This window comes from Dromaius novaehollandiae, chromosome 11 (assembly GCF_036370855.1).
Source record: "Dromaius novaehollandiae isolate bDroNov1 chromosome 11, bDroNov1.hap1, whole genome shotgun sequence".
Taxonomy (NCBI): Eukaryota; Metazoa; Chordata; class Aves; order Casuariiformes; family Dromaiidae; genus Dromaius; species Dromaius novaehollandiae.
In genome coordinates, this window is record NC_088108.1 from 27,119,357 (window position 1) to 27,135,430 (window position 16,074).

Sequence of the window (16,074 nt, forward strand, 5' to 3'; positions counted from 1 at the left end):
TCCTCAGCCTGCGGCCAGCACTGGTGGCACTGGTGGCACTGGTGGCACTGGTGAGAGGAACGCGGGGAGCAGACACGAACGCGCCGAGACCCTGAGCCCCCGTTGCACGGAAGCGAGCCAAGCGGCCCTGCGCCACGGGCCAAGCCTTGGCTGTAGGAAGCGAGGTTTCATCCACGCACACTCTCCCAACCATTCCCACCACCCCCATGCCAAGCCCTCCGGCAGCGGTGGCCTCCCACCGCCGAGCGCAGCCGCCTTCCGGCAGAGGCCTGCAGGGCTCCGCGCGCTGCCCGGGGCGGGCTGGGGCGTGCAGGGCGGTCCCTCACCTGTAGTGGTACTGGAAAAGCTTCTGGTAGACAGCGTGCGGCAGGGAGAAGCAGGTCGCCAGCAGCCAGATAACGGAGATGCTCAGTGCTCCTTTCGTCAGCGACATCCTTTGCTTCAGCGGGTTCAGGATGACCTGCAACACAGACTCTTCGCAGTGCCCGTTCTCTCGCGGAGAGCAAAGCCCCTCCGCCAACACAGAGAGCAGAGGCATTCTTTGGCACCATCTAACGCTATCAAGAAAATCACAGCCAGGATTAGGAAAATCATCCTGCTTATTAGAGTGACCCAGAGAAAAATGAAACCTTGGACTTTTCAGACTGTTCAGAACTGCTTTCAGATAAAGTTTTTTCTATTTTGTTCTGTGAGAATCATTTTCCTTAAATCATGGATTACATTAAGTAAGGAAAGATAACTATGCGAGTCTCTTCACTTTCAGCTGTGTTTGCTTATTTTATACGAATCACAAAGAAGAAGTGTCTCCTGTTCTAGCTAAACCCATAAAGCTGAGCCCGCCTCCCCATTCGGAGTCATTAGTTCGCCTTATATGAAATTTCATTAGTTAGAGGACAAGATGAAGAGCTTATAAAAAACCTGGGGTCTGGGGAACGCTATTTGGCTGATAGGGAGGTATCGTACAGGAAGGGAGAACAGTTGCTAGAAATAAGCACGTGGCCTAGTCTGCATTTCCTTTTCTGTATTTGTAATGAATTGTGTTTATTGTAGTGGGGAACAGATACAGTTTGGCTGTAGCTCAATAAATATGAACAGATGCTGGGGTAAAGTCTTCTCCTAGCTCAGAAGTGTCCTCCCAACATTTCCAACAGAAATTTCCCCCTCCGCTATTCCCCTTTATACTGGCCAGCGTCAGCCCCAGAGCTCTGCCTTGGGACTTTAATCTCAAAATTGCCTTTTATTCACTAATACAGTGAGCTGAGAATTGCTACGAACTCAAACTGTCCTGCAGCTTTATGATACAGCAAAAGCCCAACGGGAAAAGAACAAACGAGCGAACGTGCGACTGTATCAGAACTGAAGCTCAGCATCCTATGACTGGTGCTTATGATTTTTGGACAGAGAAGTAAAAAAGCTTTGAAAAATTCCCTGCACAGCTGAAGTGACACCTGGCATTCAGCAGTGGCTCTGCCATCTTTCAAAGCCCACCATTCCAAATGAAGCCTCTTGAAACCATTTTCCCCACCGTACTTTGGGAGCTGGATTAGACCTGGCTTTTAAGCAACTGCTTGGCAGAGGCATCCTCACTCCTTTCTGCTGAAAGTTTGAGAATATCCCGTGAAAATGTGCTACCGCGTTCTGTTTTCCTCCCTCCTCCGCAGGGTCCGGACGCTCGGCAAGCCGCCCTCACCCCGACAGCTGAGGGGTCTCTCTGAATTTAGCTCTAGAGCGTTTTCACTGGATACGCCTTTAATCCCCAAGATTTAACCACCCCGAACCCATGACTCAGCCAAGACCGGCTGGGCCCTGAGAGGACCTTTCCGAGAAAACCGTGGGCGTGCGGAGCTTCACCTGGTGCCGGTCCAGGGCGATGGCTGTTAGGGTCAGCGTGGAGACGTGGAGGGAGCAGTACTGCACGAAGCGGCTGACGTGACACATGGCCTTCCCGAAGACCCACGTGCTGTGCACGAACCGAACCTGAGGGCAGCACAGGAGGCCATCAGCAAGCCAACGTACTGGAGCCAGAACCAATCTACGTGGAAGCCATCCGAACTCGCATGTGCTTTTTGGGTGGCTGTCTGGGCAACGCCATCTGAAACCCCGAGAAAGATTAGCTATGCTGGATTCTGAAACCCCTTTAGATAAGAGTTTATGAGGCCACGATGGCCTGTTCATATAGACCCTATTTGTGAACAGAGCTAATAACTTTTTTATTAGACTAACAGTTATATTTGGAAAAAGCGGGTCAAGTTTTGGTCACATAAAACTTTCACTGAGGACGTTACCCAGCTGGCAGACCTGAAGAAGAGCTTGTCTGCTTTTTTCCATTTACCTAAGTACCACTAGCATTTGAGTTGTTTCGACCCACTTAGTTTTAAGTTTGACCCTGTAGTTCTTGCCTGAATGTACATAAAAAGTACAGGTACATGCAGACATGGATTTTCCGCATTCCACAAGAAGCTCTTATGATTTGCTGTGGTTCAGTGGCAATGCTTGGAAAGACTTCAGAGCTCTTTTAGGAAATACAGCATGGAGTGGAGCAAAGGGAGCCCAGAGATCGCTTAAGGGTTTTTGTTGCCCGGCAGAGCTGTCTATTAGACTGGGCTGCGGCGGGGTCGCGGCTGGGTCCCAGCAGGGCGTGCGCAGGGAGGGTGTCACTACCAGGCAGAGCATTTCTGTGCCCGGCTGCCTTCCCGGCCGGCGGGACAGCGCGGCACGCAACTTACCAAGGTGAAGGGCGTGTTGAGCATCGTGATCATGATGTCCGACACCGCCAGGTTGGCGATGAAGAGGCTGGTGGCCGAGTGCATCCTCCTGTTCTTGAGCACCACGTGGCACACCAGCATGTTCCCAAAGAGGGACATGATGATGATCACTGAGTAGGCCACAATTAGGAGAGCTTTCACCGTTGGTTTCTGGGATTCTGGCTCGTATTTAGCCAGTTCGGCAAATTTCTCCCACTCAATAATTCGACTGTCTGTCCAGTTGAAGGAGGTCCTGTTAGTTGCTTGGTAGACTGACATGAGTTTGGCCAAGGAAGAGTAAGGGTCAAACTCCTCGAGGACACCCGTCATCTGTGACTTGGCTGAGTGCAGCAGCGAGCGAGGCATGGCGAGTTAACCTGAGCGTCCACTCGGTTCAAGGCGGCTTGTGGGATCACAGCTCCGGCCAATGCAACAAACACTCTGCCAGCTCCAGCTGCTCTGGGTCTCTAGGAAGCTGAGGAAGATGCAGTCGCCATTAGGAACACCGACTTACGACGCGAAGCTGGAGGGAGCCGCTGTGGTGCAATAGGTTCTCCAGGGGCACCACGGAGAGGCGGGCGCTGGGCAGTGGGCGCACTGGAAAGGGGCTTGTTTGGGACCGCACCCTCCCGTAACGCCTTCACATAGCCAGAAGAGCAACGGCCCCGCAGGCAGGCTGGAAAGAAGAGCCGGTCGCTTGCAGTAAATGTCTAAAAACCACAAAAGGGGTTTGAAATTGTTTTAATCCCACATCAACTTCTTTTTCTTTGTTCTCAGCTGAATCCATTTTGCCTTCAAGTTTCAGAGAAGGCTGCTCTGCCGGTGCTTTCATCCTCTATTTCAAAATACCTGGGTCTTTTCAGCAGAAATGTAAAGGCAGAGCCATTTGGGGAATCGTTTTTAAGAGCAAAGGTAGCTTTTGTCTGCATCTAACCCCAGCAATTATCCGAAGGTGATTCAGAACCTGGAAATCACATCAGAATTTGACTTTAGTCTATCCCTTATTTGCTCTTCCAAACAATAACTGTAAATATTGCTCCCAATGTTTCAGCTTCTGTGAGAAAATGATCTCTCTGGCAAAAGGCGAACCTTAATAGCAGTGAAGCAGCATGCAAGTCGCAAAGGATGCACTCATATCGTATACAAAGAAAGCAATACCTAGACCTAGACGTACAAAAACAATTCCGTAGACAGAAAAATCTCTGCTTACTTGCCTTGTGCCTCCCTTTACTAGTATCCACTTTTAGCTGTTTCTGGTGATTTTAGATCGTATTGAGCATTTGTTGATGTTAAGTGAGACTTGCTAGCTGTGCACACCGATACTTACGGACGTGCTGCGTGCAGCAGAAGGGTGTTCAGAAACCCTGCCAGGTTCTCTGCAGGGGTGGCTGCTCCGTGCCGGCCCCTCCTGCCCGGCCCCTGGCTGGGTGCGCGGATCAATGGACCTCACGTGGAGCGAGGGATCAGTAAGCAGAGCTTTCAGGGCTGTAAAAGCCCCCCCGAAACACCTCCCCACACGGTAAAGGAGCGGGCTGTGGAGGGCTGCAGACCTGCTGTGCAGAGGGCGGTGGGCCTGAAGCAGCCTTCCAGCAGGTCCCAAGCTCGAGGATACGGCTGCGTCGTGCCAGCGGGCCTCAGCGGTGAACGCCAGCAAGCAGGAGTCGGAGGTCAACTGCCTGCTTTCCTACGGAAAGACGGTGTAGGGGACTGAGGTGCTGTGTCTGAATGTCTGTCCCTCCCCAGGGAACACCTGCTCCGGCTGCTGGCTCACGCGGGTGAGGGTCGCGGAGAGGACGCCTCTCAAAGGCACGCGGATGTCAAAACACTTCTGTCGTGTGGCGTGGAAAGAACAAGGAATTATCCAAGAAACAGAAGAACAAATCTTGAAAGCAGCCACTGGCTGTTTCCTGGGCACATTTATGAGTGAAAGAACAGGGAGGACAGAAAGTCTGACAAATGCTCTTGGCTTCTGCTAGGGCAAGGCAACTGTAATGCAACAGGGAGAAAACCACTGAAAACCACCAATACCGAGAGCATCGATCTGTACCAGGACCGCGTGGGAGCTGCTGCAGGTGCGATGCAGTATTTCTGTAACAGAGAAACACGATTTTAGTCAGCTCCAGCCGAAACACTTTGACTAGTACTGCCGGGATGCCCACGCTACACGAGAGCTGACGCTGCCGTGCAACACATGAAGCCACGTATAGTCTTCCCTGCATCAATTTATTTTGAGTTCTCATGTCGAAATTTGTCTTTGCTGCCATGAGAGGTGGGCTTTTAATGAAGGCTGAGTTTCAAGAAACCACTATAACTTACAAGTCATGTATTCATATCAGGAAGAAACTTTGGACAGATTATTCAATTTTAAAAAGCCAAAGCAGGTTTTCTGAGGCACCTGTGTGACCGAGACGCTCATTTCTCAGGGCAGGTCTGTAGGACCTGTGCCCTTGAGCTGGTCACGGTGCTCAGGGAACCACGGCCTTCACCGTGGCTGATGACCGGCGGTAGCTCTTCTTCCTCACCGCACAAAGCCGTCTCCCTCACGCCTGTGCCCACCTCGCTGCACCACCAAATAAAGAAGCTGATCCAGCTAAAAATTAACTAAGAAAACCATTTTTCAGCTGGATCAGGTTCCCGACCTGACTTAGTGCACGGCTGAACCTTTGTTCACAGTCGTTCTTTCTAGGGAAGGGTCTAGGAGCAAACGGTGAATTGACGAGGGAAACAGAAGAGCTTCAGAAGACGATGGAGCCACAACCTACTTCTCTAACACGGAATTTCTTCTCACATCTTTCTGCATCATGTAAAACGTTACTTCCAGTAACCGTTGAAGCACTTGGTGCTGGCCACGGACTTGGACAGACCACAGGTGCAGCAGGGAGCGAGGTCCCGTTTTCCCGAGGAAATGTGTGTGTGTGTAAGAGCGGATTATCCTGAGAAGGTGAAACACTGGTTTCATGCAAGGAGAGAGTTCAGCTTTCAGGTTTTACAGGTTAATACGATCTGAAGCATCAGGGAGAAAGATACCACCTCAGCTTAACTTTTTGCAGCTCTTCTACTCTCTGGTCCAAACAAGTTGCTGAATACATCTCACTGCTTTAGAGATCCCTTCCTGACGCAGAAACGTTAACCTTTCACGCTAAAGACTCTAAAGACATCTTTCCAATAGCAGCCTGTCAAATGATTTCAGTTCTGAATATAAATCAATGTTTCATTCACCGAAGCAAATAAATCTTTTAATAACACCATATACATTGCAAGCACAAGTTATAAACCATTTCTGGGCAAAATCTACATAAAGGGTTGGAAAATTGCCCCCAGTAATTTCCCCTCCCCATCAATCTGCATCCTTCCGCACCAGATTTCCCAATAATTCCGAGGGTTTGGACAGCAGCTTGTTCAGGTCTTGCTGCAAAAAGCACCCCCCGTCCAAAACCGCGAGCCCGTCGCGGCCCGCGCCGGCCCTTACCGTGCAGCCTGTCCCGCGCCGGGCTCCCGCCGCCCCGACGCCGCGGGGAGCGCCGCAGCCGCCGCAGCCCGGCCCCGCTCCCCGGCCCCGCTCCTCGCTCCCGGCCCCGCCGCTCGCTGCCGCCGCCGCCGGGTCCCGGCACCGGGCGCCCCCCCCGCCCCGCCCCGCCCCCGCCGCACGTGCAGCCCGGGCGGATGCGGAACCACCAATCAGCGCCGGGGGCGGGGGGGGGGGGGGTAACTGCTCCCATTCATAAAAAAGCCCCCGCCGCGCCGCCCCGCCTCGGCAGACGCGGAGCATCGCTGGCGCGGTGGGCGGGGGCACCTCGCGGGGTCACCCCCCCCCCCCGCAAGCACCCTGCTTGCACCTCCCACTAGCACCCCGCGAGCACCCTGCTTGCACCCCCCACTAGCACCCCACAAGCATCCCACTAGCACCCTGCTTGCACCCCCACTAGCACCCTGCTTGCACCCCCGCGAGCACCCTGCTCGCACCTCCCACTAGCACCCCGCGAGCACCCTGCTCGCACCCCGCGAGCACCCTGCTTGCACCCCCCACGAGCACCCTGCTTGCACCCCCCACGAGCACCCCACAAGCATCCCACTAGCACCCTGCTCGCACCCCCACGAGCACCCTGCTTGCACCCCCCACTAGCACCCCACAAGCATCCCACTAGCACCCTGCTCGCACCCCCACGAGCACCCTGCTTGCACCCCCCACTAGCACCCCGCGAGCATCTCACTAGCACCCTGCTTACACCCCCCACAAGCACCCCGCGAGCACCCTGCTTGCACCCCCACGAGCACCCTGCTTGCACCTCCCCACTAGCACCCCATGAGCACCCTGCTTGCACCCCCACGAGCACCCTGCTTACACCCCCCACTAGCACCCCGCGAGCACCCTGCTTGCACCCCCCATGAGCATCCCACTAGCACCCCGCCTGCACCCTGCCAGCTCCCTGTGAGCACCCCTGGGACCCTGCCGAGCCCCCCTTGCTGCCAGGGGAAGCTCTGCTCTTCTTCCTTCCCCCCCCCATTTGTTCCAAAGATAATTTCCTTAGAGAAACAGCTAGGGAGGGGGGAGGCAAGTGAAGCACCCTCGCTAATGGGGGGGGCTGCAAAACCGGCCAGGCAGAGGGCCCCCGCGGAACGCGCAGGGGGAGACGCTCCCGCCTCGAAGCGGCTGCGAAACCCGCGGGCTCCGCGCCGTCCCCGGGGCAGCCGACGGCTCAGCGGGGCTGGGGGCGGCCTGCGAGGGGGGGCCGCAGGCCGGGTGCCCCGGGCAGAGCCAGTGACGCTCCTTCCACCCGCAGCTTCCGGGGGCAGCAGGCAAGGGGTAAAGGGCGCTTTTCAGTTCCCTGGGTTTTAGCACAGTTTTGCTATGTTAAACTTGCTAGTTTACAAGCTTTATGTTATTGTTCATTTTAAAAAGCCTAAGAAACAGCAGATGCTGCATCTAGTAATAACTGTCACCGTTCCCTTCGAGTATAAGCTCTGTCTAAGTTCTTGTGAAAAAGGAAAAAGACTTTTTTCTTCTCCTGAGCAGAGTTGGTTAGTCTCCAAAGCCGTTAACGGGAGCTAGAACAAGAGCCCGGTTCTTCTTGCGTGTGGTGCCAGGTCGCAGACGCCCCGACGCTGAGGATCAAAGCCCGAGCGGCCCAGGACGGACTCCCAGAAGAGGAGGGTGCGGAGAAGCAGCGGCGGCACCAGCTTTCGGAAGGGAAATTGCTTGAGAGCTGGCTCGGAGGCCGGCGAAGGCTCGGGGTGCCCAGGGCCTCCAGCGCGACGGTCCCCATCCGCGCCGTCGCACGTGCTTGGGGGTGCGAGCGCGTCCCGAGCAGCCGCGGGACCGGGAGGCTGCAGCACGCGGCCAACACGGGCAGCGTCGCCCCTGCGGCACCCAGACCCGTGCTGGGGAACGGGAGCACCGCGTCCCTGCCGCCCCGGTGTGTCGTGCGGCAGTGCCTCGGCCGCGCTGGGCCGCTGCCGTGTCGGGTGTGATGGTTTCAGGGTGGGGGGAGGAAAAAAGAAAAAAAAAAAAAGTCATGCAATTAGATACAGTTAAGCAAAAGCTGGAAATAAGCTAGATGTGAATTCTGTAGCTGTCAGACGACCTTGCCATCTCAGCTGAAAGAAGCTGAAATAGTCTCAGCACGAGACACGAGCGGCCTGGCAGCGCTGGGGCTCTGCGCTGCGGGGGCATCGGACACGGCCCCGGACCACAGAGGCACCAGGGCCCTTCCCTGCCTGGAGGACGTGCTGGGGAGCCGGGATGGAGCTGAGCCGGGCTGGAGCCGAGCAGAGCTGGGCTGCGGCCGCCCGTCCCCGAGCACCGCCAGTCCCCACCGCTGCCAGCCGGGGAGGGAGCACGCGGTGCCGGTCGCTTGCGGAGCTTGGTCTGGGGTTTGCACCCCGGGTGTCTGCTCCCCGGGACGCAGCCTGAGCATCCTGCCCGCACCAGGGCAGGCAGCGGTTCCTGAGTAAACAGCAGAAAAAGAGAGGCCGGGCTGAAACAGGAATTCCTCCTCCGAGAGGAAAAACATGTACGTGGGACGTACGTGCCTCCAGGAGCCAGTTCTTCACCCAACATCTTGTATTTATTGCTTCCCAGGGTCTTAGTGCTGCTCCGGTTCAAGGCTACAAGAAAAACCCCATTGCTTTCTACAGAAGCAGGATCTATTATATAGGGTGTCTCGCCTGAGGGGTGTGAAAAGGATGTTCTGCACATTTATTATCACGACAGCACAATGATCTTGTAGGTTTCTGCTTTATCTTGCTGAAGCCATTCTCATGACGGCAGCTATGAGATTCCCGTGCTTTAGAAAAGGCCTTTCTTTATCCTCCCGTATTTTTCTTGCCTGCCACACTTTATTACGGGCTTTGTAGCTGCAAGTATTTTCAAAGCTGAAAGCTATGAGTTTACTCTAACCAAATTTACAGCAAAATCCCAGGCACATTGTCCTTTTCCAGGTGCAAATTGCTTAATTGCGGGTATGTGCTAGAACCTCTCGAAAGACTCTCACACTTGCTGGTTTAAAAATTAAACCCTGAAGCATTGCAATCCCTGCCTCTCTCTCTCTGCACTTCCTTGCTGGCTAAAACTGGCGTTCCTAGACCAGCAGGTCTGCCTGCAGCCTGCAGCCGATCCCGCGCCGGGAGCCCCGGGCGAAGCGGGAAGTGGGTTGAGGATGAGCCGAGCTCGTCTGCGGGCTCCAGGGCTGGGGCGGGTTTTGGTACCAGACTGCAGTTAATGCTGACGGGTGCCTGAATGGTCCAATGCACCCAGCATCCCAGTTTGCAACCCGAGATCCAAGTGGAGACCAAAATCAGTGTTGGTCCTGCTTCCACCGAGGCAGTTCAAAGCATTTGACCGAAGTCGAGCCATTTTGAAAGGATATGTTCAACCAGCTGTGTCGTGCTCTGGCTTTGCAGTTCCCCTGGGGCTGATGGCGTAGCGGATTTGGACGCCGCGCAGCTTCGTCTCTGCTCCGGGCCAAGTGGCTCCCGCTCCCCGCGCGGCTCCCGGACCCAGCGACCACTGTCCCCGGGACGATCCGCGGAGCCGCCTGCCCTGTCTTCCCACCTCCGTCTCACGGCCGCTCCTTGGCTGGTATCAGAAAATGTTGTGGGAGCAGGAATAGCTGTGTCGTGGAGTAACATCGCTTAGAGATTTTTGCCTGTTTTTCTTGGGGAAAAATTCATATTACCTGCCAGCCTCTGTGGAGAGTTTGCAGACGGAGGATATTAAAGGCAGCCAGTACTTTTCCTCCTAGTGCCTTATTTTTAAATGTCAGACTATCCGCCTGTCTCCTGGAGGGCCAGGTGCCCTGGGGGCAGGGGGATTAATAGCACCGCAGGCGCAGAGAGGCGGGAGGCATTGCGACTTCTTTGCTCCAGGAACGCATCCGTTTGCTCTCAAGTATCCGTGGCACGCTGTCCTCATCACCGTGTTTCAAGGCACAGGCGGTGCAGCCAAGTCCCCCGAACCTCTGTTGCCGTGCCTGGTGCCTGCACGCGCCGCGCCAACCTGCACCGCCGCAACGGGCAGCACGCTCGGCCCTGCGCGTGTGCCGGACACGCGGCTGCAGACGCTGGCTCGCGCTCGCCCGGCAGGGTCGAAGCCCCAGCGCCGGGGCGGCGGGGCAGGATCTTCCGCACGGGGCCGTTTCCTTCGCCTTCCCGCCTCGCCCGAGTCCGGACCCATCCGTGCGGAGCACGAGCCTCCCCCGCGGCACCGCTCTGCAGCGGCCCTGCGTGGACACCCCCGACCTGGGGCAAAAATGCCAGATTTCTGGACAGCTGACATTTCAACAGAAACCGTAACCAAGTTCCAAATTCATCTGCTATCTTAATTTTCATTAAATTTCAGGTGCTGGGAACTGCAAACTAACCTCTCGGTGACAGACACAGTTTCCTCAGGGTCAGGACACGACCGAGCATTAGCTGCCCAGTTAAAGGCAAACAGTGCTTTCGAACACGTTATTTCAGACAGAAGTCTGACATGAGCATATATTTTAAACAGCGCTTTTATTCACTACAAGGGAGTGGGTGGAGGGGTGAGTTCTACAAAAGGGACTTCAATAGGCAAAGCAAGAAAAAAGCAACAATGCAATAGCAGTTGCATTCGGTTTTCTGCGGGCAGTTACAATTTGGACTTTGTTATTCAAAACACAAATGGCAAGTACATAACAGCTAGCAATAATGGCACTTCGGAGAGGACGGAAGGGAAAGGCTGTGGAAGTGGGCTTGGTGGTCCATGGATTTTCGGCTCAGGCTGACGGCGGGGGCACGGGCAGCGGCGCAGAGACCCGGTGCGACCCGGTAAATCCGCGTAGGACCCGTGCAGGAGCACGGGGCAGAGAACATGTTTTCCTTAATAGCAAACACAGCGATGACATGACGGCGAGCGGCGAGGACGAGCAATCCCGTGTGTGCAATACGCCCGTGGCTGTTGCTTGCGCGTGTGCTGCTCCGGCGGCGAAGCCGGGTTGCTCCGTGGCGCAGCGTGCTCCGCTGTCGGTCCGCCGGCGAGGCGGCCGCAGGAGCAGAGGGCGAGACGCCGGGTCCCGCCGAGCCCTGGCGAGAGGCGCGCTGAGAACCCGGCTTCGCCTGCAGCTGCCGAGGAGTCCCGTTGTCTTTGGTGAGAAGTTCAGAAGTCGCTCCCTGAGGCTTTTCCCAGCCTTAAAAATAAGCGTGGCTGTAAGTGCGTTGCTGGTTTGAGGCCAGAGGCTGGAAGTGCGCAGGCAGTAGCTCGTGGTGGGAATCTCACCCCCCCGCTCAGCGCTCTGAGTGCTTTTGAGGCATTTCTGACGCAGAGCCAAGGGACTTGGGAGACACAGCAGACACCTCTCATTTACACCCCACCAAGGATAAGTGCAAAAGGCAAAGCTATTTGGTAGGATTTGGATGCATTTGACACCGTGAGGAAAAGTCAGGTAGCAGCTCAGCACATTTTCCTGGCTTTTAATTTGCTCCTCATCTCTTTTCCCCTTAAAGGCCTGGTTAATCTGAAGGAGCTACGTGGAGGGTTTGCAGGATGACTCATACACAGAGCAAGGCAGGAGTGAAGGAAGATGAAACTCAGAAAGTTGTGGTAAAATACACATTTATTTCAGAACTCTGTCCCTCTGTGCAGCTCTGAGCAAGGGAAAAGAGGTTACAATGAAAAAATGCATAAGCTGAGAAAGGAAGGACAGGGGTCTAGAGGAGACGACAGACCCTTCGCGGTGGGGTGGAAGAGGTCTCCACGCGCTTTCCCCTCCTTTGGACTTGGGAGGAGAGGAGGGTTAAGCTCCCAGATGAGTTATTTGGTGACAGGTATCTTGCTGCCTTTCCCCTTTAATCTTCATTTTTCCTCGAACCCTTTTGCTGCACAGCGAGGGCCAAACTGGCCCTTTCCGAGGGGTCACGTGCGGCTCCGGCTGCAGCTCCGAGCACTCCGAGCACGTCCATCTCCCATCCCAGGCAGGTCCGCAGAAACAGCCTGGAAAATGGGATTGACATGTGGAGAAATGTGACTTGACTGGAGTGAAAGTCCAGAAACCTTTGTTTTGAGGAAAGTGCTCTTTGCTCGAAGGCGGCAACGCGGATAAGGCAGTCCCCAGCTGTACAGCACCCTTGGGGTCCCAGGAAGCTTTTGGCCGGGTTCCTCAAGAAAGGCGTTTGACGAAACGACGCTGCCGTGGGATGACGCCCAGGGCAGCCCACCGCTGCAGCAGGGAAACCCGGCAGAGACCCGGGCCATGGCCTTGCCTTCTTGGCAGGATCTGCCCTGCCACGGGATGCCTCCCTTTGGCATCTGCCATCAGTAGATTTTGCTCTGATGCTGCTCTGGATTTTAAGCATAATTATTCTGGAACTAGGACTGTGGAATAAGTGCTGGAGTCAGCAAAAACAGAGGGAAGTGCGTGAAGCTTTACTGCCTCTTATCTTCTCATGGGCTTTTCGTCTCAGAAAGCTTGCCAGGGCTTCCCTGCCTTTGGGGGAGGAAAAAAACTGCAGATCCCTGGTTTCTAGCTGCCAGGCTCAGTCTGCCTGCAACTCTGGATGCCTCCTGCTACAGGGAAGGATGCCGCTGGCCCCTCGGCGCACGCGTGCAGTGACGGCTGCGCATCCGCGGGGCGCGAGCCCCCGTTCCCGAGCACTCCCGCCGGGCCGCTGCCGCTCCAGGGATTCACCTGCACGCACTTGCTTTGGGTTCGTTGTCTCCGGGGAAATACCAAGCATTTGCCAGCTTCAGCTAAGTTCCTGCCTAACTCAGCTTAAGGAAAAGCACGCAGTTTTGTTAAACCAAAACATTAGGTTCTCATTTAGGGACATGGAAGCAGAGTTGCAAAAAAGAAAAAAACACCTCGTACTGGAGGACGCTGGCAGTAAAGCTCCCTCCTGTCACATCAGCACTCACGGGCACGTCGGGGACCGGGGCTGCGTGCGGGAGGAGCAGGGCTGCAGCCCGCGCTGACCCCGGGCTGCGACATCCCTGCGCGCTGCTCTCCCGCCTCGCCGCAGCGGAACAGGGCCGGGAAGCGCCGTGGTTGCTGCTGAGCTCAGACGAAGCTTCGAAATAGTTTTGGAACCGCTCGGTTTCCCTGGTGGTTTGGGGGAACTTTGTTCAGCCGTTGGGCATCTGTCGGAGCAGATGAGAGGCTGCTCGGCCCGTCTGAGGATGGGGTTCCGCCGACACCACGAGAGGCTTCAGGAATGCTGATTCCCTGCTGCCTCTGCCCGCTCGCTCGAGCGACTCGTCTCAGTTACAGCCCTGTGCGGTTCCTCCCTTCTCAGACATAAAAATTATGAAACCCTCTCTTGCTTTTATAACCTCTGGAGAGCTGCTTATGAGAGCAGGTGCTTGCTCTGCCTGGTTCTGGTACTTGTCTGCGGCTTTTCGGAGGGACGGTCCAGGATGCTGGTGAAGGGCTCGGGCTGGGGGCTGCCCGGTCCCCCGTCCCCCCCTCCCCACCTGCACCGGGCGCGTGGTGGAAACCACGAAACGTGTGACTTGAGGCTACGAAAGATCTGATGCCAAGGAGAATGAAATCTATATTATTTCAGAGTGTCCCTGTGGGTAAAAACACAGATGCTGAGCAAAACGCCGCTTAATAGAGGTTTTTCCCAAGAGGAGATGTGGAGCAGCATTTCCTGCTTTAGTCGGTTCAAGCCCTGTGGAAGCAGAGCCAAGGCTGACACCGAGCCCTTCGAAAGCCTGCCCGCACCGCCGGCTCACCCAGCCCCTGTGCAGTCACAGCTCGTGCCAGCAGTGCTTAATTACGCTGGATGATGGTCGGATTTGTGTACTGGGGGCTTGTCCAGCCTGGAACTAGGGTTCCGTCCGTTTTTCTTCCAGCGTTTCTCCTATCCTAGCTGGTACCTCAGCCAGGAAACTTAGATGAAAAGAAGTCCCCTCTGCTTTTCTCGGTCCAGTCTGAGGCATTTATTATCAAGTAGTTGTGGGGATCAGGTGGAAATCTCTCTCACACAATTTCTCCTTTTTTTGCGGCTACGCAGTGCCTGGAATTTTAATGCACATTGGTGCTTTGTGTTTTCTGTTTCGCTGATTAGCTTGGCAAGCAGAGGAGCTAAATCCTTCCCAGAGGCAAATGAAAGGCTTCAGAAGAGGAATACCACGAACCACTCTTTACCATGTTCCCTTTGTTAAATTAAGAATGTGAGCAATTAGAGCTGAAGAGACAGTCATTTCCTTTTCATATAGAAAATTTATAGCCAAATGCTGGGCTTGGAGAGCAATTTTCCTTTATCTAGTCAGTTTATTTGTGCTAATGAACAGGGTATAATCTAAGTGGAAAAAAAAGACAGTCTGGATAGTTCCTCCGGTCACCGATGCTGCCTGGTGATACGGAAGGAGGCCTGACATAGACCAGTCTTAACAGATTTGTGGAACTGTGCCCTAAAATCCTTCTGTTATGGACACAGTCTTCTGTTGCCCCCCAGACACAGGACAACACCTGAGCAGCTGGAGCTAGAAGTGTCCGTGTGCTAAAACCAGAAGCTGCAGGGAGGCCTCATGGCTGTGCCCACATTTCAGGACAGAAATCCTGGTGGATGGCCAAACCCACGCGGCCACGGTTTCACGTCCCGCTCTCCCACTGCCTCTTCCCCAGCGGGAACCCTGCACTCGGCGTGAGCCCAGCCTTCACGTCTCCGCAATAGTAGCACCACTTCTGGGTACTTTCATCTCTGCGTCACCCTAACGTCATGCCCGGGGCGCAGGTCAATGCTGGAGACCTGTACGAGGACAGAGATAAACCTCTGGGCTGCTGCAACCTGCTTAATCTTGCAGTCCAACCTCTAACATCTGACTCAGGAACGAGTGTGTGTGTTTCCCCGGAGAGAAGACGGTACAGAGGTGGCTGTTACAACCGTGTGGGAGCAGTGAGCAGAGATAGGCAGATATTCTGCTTCGCTTGCAGCTAATGTGATGATAATTTGACAACTTCTCTGTGTGCGAGGCTCATTGTCAAGAAAGATTTGCTAAAACTATGCGTGGTTTTCAAGGCAGCTCTGTACCCACCCCTCCAGGTCATGCCAGCCGGCGTCCTCTGCTCCGGTGAGCAGCAGGACTGCAGGGAAGCGGTGGAAGCGGCTTCCCGAGCACCCGTGTGTGCCGCTTCCTTGCTGCAGCCAGGAACCCGAGGAGCTCCGGCAGGGAGGTTCTTCCGTGCTGCTCGGCGAGCAGTCGTCCCTCTGCTCTCCGGAGGAGATGACTGGGGTCATGCACGCAAAGGAGTCTGCAAAGGCGGCCTTGGAAAGAAACTGAGAGTCGTGTGTATGTGTGGGAAATAGGAAGAGCAAAATAAATATCATCCTATAACCTAAACCTGCCGGTTTTTCCTTGCTCCTGAAGGACCAAGCGATGGACCTTTTGGCAGCTGCTCTGCTCAGCCAGGAACCGGCTGTGCTTCAGGAGCGGCTGTTCGTCAGTCGCTGGGTTGACCAGCTTCCAGCAGCACAGCCGCGCAGCGTCACGCTCTGCAGCACAGCGTGGTCCTGGCTCCAAAATGTCCCGGACCCGTCTGCAATCTCATCCACGGGGAAACTGCCTCGCGGGACGCTTGCCCAGACTGCAAAGCGGAACACTCAGCAACCCACAAATGCCAGAATTAAGGTTTCTTGTGCAACATGAATCCATGCTGCTGACATGCCTGCTTTTATGATGGTCTTCATTTGCACAGTTCAGTACTGTTTCTTCACCAGGACTTCTGTTTCCTCTAGGGCATAGGACTGGATAATGTTCCCTTAATGAGCAGTTTATCAAAATTCAGCGGCTTGGAGATGAGCTGCCAGGTGGTGATGGCATCTTTCTACTGGATGCTCTTCAAATTTCCTACATAGGCATTTTTATTCA

At 55.0% G+C, this 16,074-nt stretch overlaps 1 protein-coding gene across 7 annotated transcripts in view; it reads right to left on the reverse strand.

The window, feature by feature from the left end:
• The window catches only part of LOC112980846 (G-protein coupled receptor 83-like), a 41,081-nt gene that overhangs the window by 7,614 nt on the left and 17,393 nt on the right, over nt 1-16,074 (reverse strand). The window contains exons 1-4 of one of the 7 annotated variants that reach the window (XM_064518493.1): nt 6,214-6,432; nt 2,727-3,708; nt 1,852-1,977; nt 327-460 (exon numbers count right to left, since the gene is read on the reverse strand). In XM_064518493.1, the coding sequence (XP_064374563.1) occupies nt 327-460; nt 1,852-1,977; nt 2,727-3,110 (644 nt within the window). In that variant the 5' untranslated portion in view covers nt 3,111-3,708; nt 6,214-6,432. Of the gene's footprint in view, nt 1-326; nt 461-1,851; nt 1,978-2,726; nt 6,163-6,213; nt 6,433-16,074 lie in introns of those variants that run through there. The other 6 variants (XM_064518492.1, XM_064518490.1, XM_064518491.1 and 3 more) reach the window with 6 other exon arrangements.